Source organism: Myodes glareolus, chromosome X (assembly GCF_982192425.1).
Source record: "Myodes glareolus chromosome X, mMyoGla1.1, whole genome shotgun sequence".
NCBI classification, from domain to species: Eukaryota; Metazoa; Chordata; class Mammalia; order Rodentia; family Cricetidae; genus Myodes; species Myodes glareolus.
The window spans coordinates 3,898,728-3,906,378 of record NC_142053.1 but is presented as its reverse complement, the minus strand read 5'-3'; the positions used below and the strand labels follow the sequence as shown (position 1 = coordinate 3,906,378).

Here is a 7,651-nt window from a genome sequence, read left to right as displayed (position 1 = left end):
AGCCAGTGGACCAAACAGAGACCAATATGTATGAATGGGCCTTTGAGTCTTTTATCCCCTCCACTCCTGGGATCCAATCAAAAAAGACCTTCCCTGATTTCTTCATGCATTCAGTAAGAGAAAGAGGGCTATTTTGTTTGCAGGGTGAAGTAGAACCTGAGAGTGGACTGTGGATGCTCTGGTCTGTATAGTGGGATCCTAGTAATGAGGGATTATGTGACATTTTTAGTCAAAAAGAAAGCTGGGGGAATGGATTCTAGAAGTCAGATACCAGATGGACAACCCCAGATAATCATGGATTATATCTTTTTGAGGGTCCTGTACCAACCCAGGGATGCTTATGGGAATGAGCCTGTATTCAAGTTTCTGCATCTGGGGACTTGAGGGATTCAGCACCATTTTGTGAGGTTCCTTTAAATTTAAAAACACCTCAGTGATGGCTTGTGTCAAAGAGCCCTCCTCGGTCTTCCACATCTGCAGACTTTGGAGGTTTAGCTCCATTTTGTGAGATTCCTTGCCTTTAAAGGATGCCTCAGTGCAACTTGTGGAAAAACCTCCACCAACTTCCATATCCAGGTATCGGGTGGGGCAATGAGAGCCATTTTGTAAAGTTCCTTGAGTTTAAAGGATACATCATTGCTGATTGTGGGAAAAAGTCCCTCCCCACCTAGACTGACACATCCGGGGACTTAGGGGACTCAGCGACCCTACATCCGGGGACCTAGTCGGGCTCGGAGCCATCTTCATCAGGGCGGAGAATGGTGTCGGGCACAACGCGTTCAAGGTATCCGGGCAATGGGGGGGGTGCTCAGAGGCATTTTCTGAGGGGCCTGAAGGGATTGAGGGATGGATAAGGTGCTTCGGGCATCAGACAACGGGGGTTTGGAGCCATTTTCCAAAGGGCCTAGAAGGGTGAAGGGTGAGGGCCAAAGTACACTCCTTGCATCCGGGGCTGGGGGGGGCTTGGAGCCATTTTGTGAGGTTCCCGGGAGGGAGACCTTCAGGCTGGTCTTCCTACATCCGGGGCTGGGGGACTCGGAGCCATCTTTCTTGGGGACCAGAAGAGTGGTGACCACAATGCACTCCAGGTATCCAGGAATTGGGGGGCTCACAGGCACTTTCTGAGGGGCCTGAAGGGCGTGAGGGATGGACGAGGCGCTTCCGGCGTCAGCTTCGCCTCTGTTGTCAAGTAGGCACCAAACGGTGGGCTCTTGTAGGAATCGACCCTTTGCCCAGCCCCACTTCCAGTTTATGGATACTGTACAGATACCATTTTTAGAGGATGCATAAGGAGGGAGGACTTGGTTGCTTTTTGACACAAGTGTGAGTTGCTTTTGAATTTCATTCAGATGCCATGTTCCATATAGACACCCTCCAGGCAACCCATTTGCACCCGTTTGACTGACCTGAAATAAACAGGAACCTTTATTTGTGGTACTGTTACCCTGGCACATCAGGGGGCTTCCAGGAACTTGGGGAACAAAAAATTTTGTTTCTGGAGCTTGATGGCTTCCTTTCAGAGTTGAGAGTGTAGAATGGCCTATGGCGTCGCCTTTCTGCATAGCTGTGTTGAAGGAGGCTGCTTGTTTGATTCACGACTACTCAGCCCCAAAATACTCACACAGAAACCATATTAATTAAATCACTGCATGGCCTTTTAGCTCTAATTTCTTATTAGCTAGCTTTTACATTTTAATTTAACCCATTTCTATTAATCTGTGCATCACCACGAGGTCTTGACCTACCAGCAAAGTTTCAGCGTGTCTGTCTCCTGTGGTGACTCCATGGCTTCTCTGTGACTCCACCTCCTTTCCCCCAGCATTCTGTTTAGAGTTCCCACCCAACTCTGTTCCCCTATATATCTGCTATAGGCCCAAAAGAGTTCTTTTATTAACCAATGATATTCACAGCATACAGAGGGGAATCCTCCCACATTATAGATGGTCCCCAGATAATGCAGATTGACTGCTATGGTAATCCCTTCATTAAGTGAGGGTCTCACTTGAAAAATTAGGAATGCAGGAGTTGATCTTTCCTCAGGGTCTGGAAAAGACAGGGCCCAATTGCTTTCAGTCAGGGTGTGACAGTAGATTGGTGAAGTGTTGCCCAAGATTGAGGATGACAAAGAATTTAGCTTCATAACTATTAAATCAACCTGCCACACAAGGGGAAGCAACTTGCAGGAGTTAGCCCTTTGTGGGTTTTGCCTATAGAATTCTGGGCATGTGGGGATGGGGCGATAGATCAGTGGTTAATAACACTTGGCTATTCTTGCAGGTTTGATTCCCAGGACCCACCTGGTTGTCCACAACTCCATTGTCAGATTATCTGTTGCCCTTTTTTGACTTCTGTGGGCACCAGGCACACATGTGCTGCACAAAAATGCATATGTAGGCAAAATATTCATATACATAAAATGAATTCTGGTAGTCAAAATTTGGTTCTCAGGTCACATGAACAGAGAGGACCAGCTTGGCCTTGTTGGAGGTCAGGGAGAAAGCTATGGTTTGACTTCTGAAGCCCTGCTCTATATGGAGGCATCCCAAATACTCCATGTTTATCCTTTTTTTGTTTCAGTCAAATGAATGGAGCCCAATCAAGAGGACTGACTTCTTAGTCAGACAAAATCCCAGCATAAAGTATAGGCTATAGTCCCACCTCCAGCTGAGGAGCTGCTGGTAATTGATAGCCACCAGGAAAGAGTTGGTTTTCTATAAGGGTGCAGTCTCTACTAAGTTGATCATGCTTTAGTGGATACTCATGCACTCAAGAATGTATAGCCATTACCAACTGGGCTCCATGGGATGAAGAGTATGAGAGGACAAGGTTTGGTGGATTGTATCTACAAGGATTGGGGGGAGGGATTGAGTATAATTAAAATGTACTGTATCAAATTATCCAAGAGTTAATAAAATATTGTTAAATGATGATTATGCTCCCGATACCCTTTCTATGTACTCTTGGAATCAAGGTAAGACTTTGTACCTAAGCTAAGGAACCCCAAATCAGTGCTCCTCTGTTGACCATTTGTACCAAATGGGGGATGGGCACTGATAAGAATGTACCTGTGTCCTCCAAGAGGAGTCTGATTTGGATAATTTTCCTGAGGCAGTTGAAGAAGAGATGGTCCAGGCTTCATGAAATGATATGGTGAGACCCTGAGGATAAACTAAAGAGATGCCACACTAGATAATTCAACTGTGTATCTGTAAGTAGCCCTGTACTACATGTGGCTAGACTAATCAGGGGAGTGGCCTACATTGACCTCAGATTTAAGGTCAGAGCCTTTTTCCTGAGTCCATGAATGAAAGAGGTCTTTGGATACATTAGCAGTCAAGGTAAAATCAAAGAGTTCAGTGAGGACAGTATAGCCCAGATAGACCACATATAATCCAGCCTTACCATTTCTGTTGGCCCTTCTTTTGTCAGCCTTGTCAACCTCCACCCACTGGTATACAGATATTCTTCATTATCACTCCCGTATCCTCTGCAGGAAGGTGAGCCTGTCCAGTTAAAGGTATCATCAGAACAACAGAGGGAGCTAAATAAAGGTCACCAGAGAAGGTGTCCAGCATTTATCTGCAATCTAGGTGAGTTATCATGGTGAGAACTAAAGGTGTGAAAAGGCACAGTGCTCCCACAAAAAAGGACTTCATAATACCTGCCCATTCCTTTTAATGTTGCTTGGAGAGCCCTGGTGTGTGAGTGCTGTCTTTCCTTCATGTTTCATGATCTAGGGTGAGACTTGGAGTTGACAACTTTGGTCCTAAGAATGATGTCAGGTCAGCAGAGGGAAAAACTTGTGGTAAGAAGAAGAAGAAGCACCAATATCAGACAGATCCTAGATATGGACTTCCTGTGAACTTATGTCCATAGCACATAAGGAAGGGGTCGCATAGCCTGGGTATGTTCTGAGGCCAACACTCAGACACTAAGTGGCATGCTTGCTTCTACCTTGGGCAGGAAGGTGGGAGTCTTTGGAGAAATGAGTTTTTGTTTCATCTGGACATGAGGAAAGATGTCAGGAAGGACAAGTCAGATGAATGAACATAAGGTGGACTTAGGGAAGCCCAGTCTCAGCAGAGATGAGCCCAGGTCAAGTGAACATCCCCAGACAACCCACACAGGTGTGAAGGGATGTGACACCTGCTCAAATATCAAGGAGGTGAGAAACCTGACCAGAGAGGATGACCTTAGTTAGAAATAGGGGTTCTGTGATCTTGTAAGGTCCAAGTAAGGACCCCCAATGGATGAGAGTAGGAAATCTCTGTTCACAGTACAAACATGGGTCCTAAAACCACTCCTTATATACCTGACCTTCACAATCCTGGGTAGGGCTATTGGTATAATCACCCTATCTTGTTTGTAGGTCATTGGTCTCAGGGAACTGAAAAATCTGGTAAAAGGGAGTTTTACTAGAGTCATCAAAGAGAGGCTCTCAGGGGTGTCAGGATTCAAGGTGAGAACTAAAGGAATCCTGCCACTCAAACACATGAGACCCATCCCTACCTGCCCTCCTGTCAACTTTGAGAAAACTTAGGAAGCATGAATGAGTTCCCTCACCTCATGTCCTCTTCCTTCTGCCTCATAGAAATAGGCTCTGGGCTTAAAGAAAGTAGCCTCAGATCATCAAAGGAAGCAGTTTGGTCCTTGTAATTTATAAAGGTGAGTGTTGGGCAAGTTCCCCATCCCAGAATACATGGACCGCATTGAATTAGGCCACCTCTTACAATTTAACCTGAACAGGTGTAGCCAGATATGAAGAGCTCTTAATCCTTTATATTCTGTTTCAGAGAGGTGGAAACCTAAGAGTTTGCTCCAGACCAGCAGAAGGGTGGTGTCCAGCCCTTGGCAGGGGAGAGCTGAGGGCCCAGAGTGAGCATAGATGGCACTATTTACATTCAGTAGGGTTATTTCCCATAGTCCATCTCATCTTCCTTCCTATGAAGAATGGAAACTCAGTTTCAAACTAGCAGTTTTCAACTATAGAAATTTGTCACTATCTCTCAAAGTAGTTTTAAGGGACAGGAGATGAAAGTATTTGTTTGAGACAGTGTCTTCGACTCATATATAAGAGCAAGGTTATGCAGCCTCAGAAGTTAGGGGGAGGTACATACTATAAGTATATATCAAGGGTCCCAAATGCCTAAAATATAGACATTTCACATGTCCTGGTGCCAAATATTATGATAGTAGCCTCAGGGGTTTATTCTCTGTGACCTATCTGCACCCCAAATAGCTGACTCTCTTCCTCTTTCAGGCTCTCGGGGTTCTAGGACTGCTAAGAGTTCTTGTGGCCCTAGAGTACCACTCAAGAGAAATAAAACAACATGACTATTTGAGATCTGCCTACAGTGCCCACTCACCATCTCCCTCTCCTTCTCCTTCTCCTGCCCAGGCCTGTGAATCTCCATTTCTGTGACTGGAACACTATCCTGCCTGCTATTACCAAGGAAAGTCATGATGGATGATTCCCATAACATCTATCACTGTAACCTCCCAGACAGTCCTCAGACCCAAAGGGAGATAGACAATGCCCAGGTCATCATAGCTATGCCAGAGGGAGAGGAAGTCACCAGCATCTCAAAGGATGTGTATAGTAGTGGAATACCAAGTCCTCCCCAGAGTCCTCAGAGAGCCTACTCTCCTCCTATAGTCATGGGTGCCATTCCCGAGGGTTCATCTGATGAAGCTTCTGGAAACCAAGTAGATGAGCCAGAAGACCCTGAGTTGTTGCGCAATGCACTAAATACAAAGATGTTTGACCTGGTATACTTTCTGCTTTTCAAATATAAGATGAAGGAATTCACCACTAAGGCAGAAATTCTGGAAAGTATTGTTAGAGAGCATGAGGAGTACTACCCTGTGATCTTTAGTGAGGCTTACAACTGCTTAAGGCTGGTCTTTGGCATTGACATGATAGAAGTGGATCCCTTTGACCAGTGCTATATCCTTGTCACTGCCTTGGGGATCACCTATGATGGGATGTTGAGTGATGTCCAGGGTAAGCCCAAGACAGGCCTCCTAATAGTTGTACTGGGCATCATTTTCTTGAAGGGAAATTGTGTCAGTGAGAAGGTGATCTGGAGAATGCTGACTAGGATAGGGTTGTGTGATGAAAAGGATCCTTTCCTTTATGAAAACCCCAGAAAGCTTATCACTGAGGATTTTGTGCAGGAAGGGTACCTGGAGTACAGGCAGTTGCCTGACAGTGATCCTCCCAGGTATGTGTTCCTGTGGGGCCCAAGGGCCTTTGCAGAAACCACCAAGATGAAAGTCTTGGAGTTTTTTGCCAGTATAACCAAGAGTGATCCCAGATCCTACCCTGAACCATATGCAGAGGCTTTGAGAGATGAGCTAGACAAGGCCTAGGCTGGAATCATCCATCAGATGATACTACTGATCTGACCAGCACACATTCTGGTATACTGGCAATTTTCAACCAACAGCAGGTCAGAAAGAATCTATAATCTAAGTACTGTGCCCTCATTCTGGAGCTGGTGGGAGGAAAGTGTGAACCATTCTACTCTTGCTATTCTGTTTGGAGTCTGTAGAATTCTTGGTATTCCAAAATGTTAATACTCTGGGTACAAGATTCATTAGTTCTAAGTTTCCACTTTACAAATATCATGAGTAATGCATGTGTTGTTATTGATCTGCGTTTCAAGAATTTTATTGATTTAAAAACAAATGAGAATGACTTCTGTCTTCATTTATAATATGTCACAAGATACTGTAACATTGAAATTGGAATTTCTTGGGAAATTGGGGGGGAAACTTGGCATTAACTTGAACAACAAAAATAAAATTAATTTTTGATTGTCTTGCAATATTTAATCTCTCATTCTGTTTAACTAATTAAACTTAAAAAAAGGTAAATTGAATTCCTTACCCCAAACCCTTCACTGAGTACCTTTTGTTTATAAAGTCCTGTGTTAGTAGTGGGACATGGCAGAAGCCAGATCTCTCCTTATCCACAGAAAAGTGGGACATAGAAGAAGCCTGGGTCACCACTCCTTGTATATATGGTGAGGGCAAGATACACAGCCCTGTCAGGAATACAGTGAGGGGTTCTTTCAGACCACAACCACTAGTACAGGAGGACCTGCAGAGGGGTATCCTGGAGCAAGCAGCCCAATGCAGTTCAGTGCTGCAAACCAAGGCAGTTTAAGAGTCATACTCACATGGCGGCTCACAGGGTTTGTTACTACCATTGCAGAGGATCTGATCCCCATTTCTGACCTCCATGGGGTCCAGGCATGCATAATGTGCAAAACATCCATTTACTTATAAGTAGATATCAGCTGTTAAATGATAATCAAGCTACAATTCACAGACCCAGAGAAGTTAGGTAAAGAGGACTCGGGGGGGGGGGGAAATGCATGGACCTCCCTGGGAAGGGGACATGAAATAATTTTTTTCTGGTGGGCTGATGACTGATGGAGATAGGAGTGGGAGGGACCAGGTCAGGGGAGGCATGGGGGGAGATAATTCAGGAAGTGACAACTAGAATTTGGGAACATTGGGGTATAGGATGAGGGCCCAGCCACCTGGATAGCTTAGCCCCAAAATAACCACATGGAAACTGTATTAAATAAATCACTGCTTGGCCCATTAGCTCCAATTTCTTATTGGCTACATATTCATTTAA

The 7,651-nt window shown here is 44.9% G+C and overlaps 1 protein-coding gene across 1 annotated transcript; it reads left to right on the top strand.

Moving 5' to 3' along the window:
• Positions 1-732: 732 nt before the first annotated feature.
• On the top strand, positions 733-6,783 carry LOC125415301 (melanoma-associated antigen 10-like). Its single transcript, XM_085684394.1, has 4 exons — positions 733-784; positions 3,494-3,590; positions 4,592-4,665; positions 5,399-6,783. Exon 4 carries the CDS (start codon positions 5,461-5,463, stop codon positions 6,370-6,372), a length of 912 nt encoding a protein of 303 aa, XP_085540520.1. The 5' UTR covers positions 733-784; positions 3,494-3,590; positions 4,592-4,665; positions 5,399-5,460; the 3' UTR covers positions 6,373-6,783.
• The last annotated feature ends 868 nt before the right edge of the window (positions 6,784-7,651 follow it).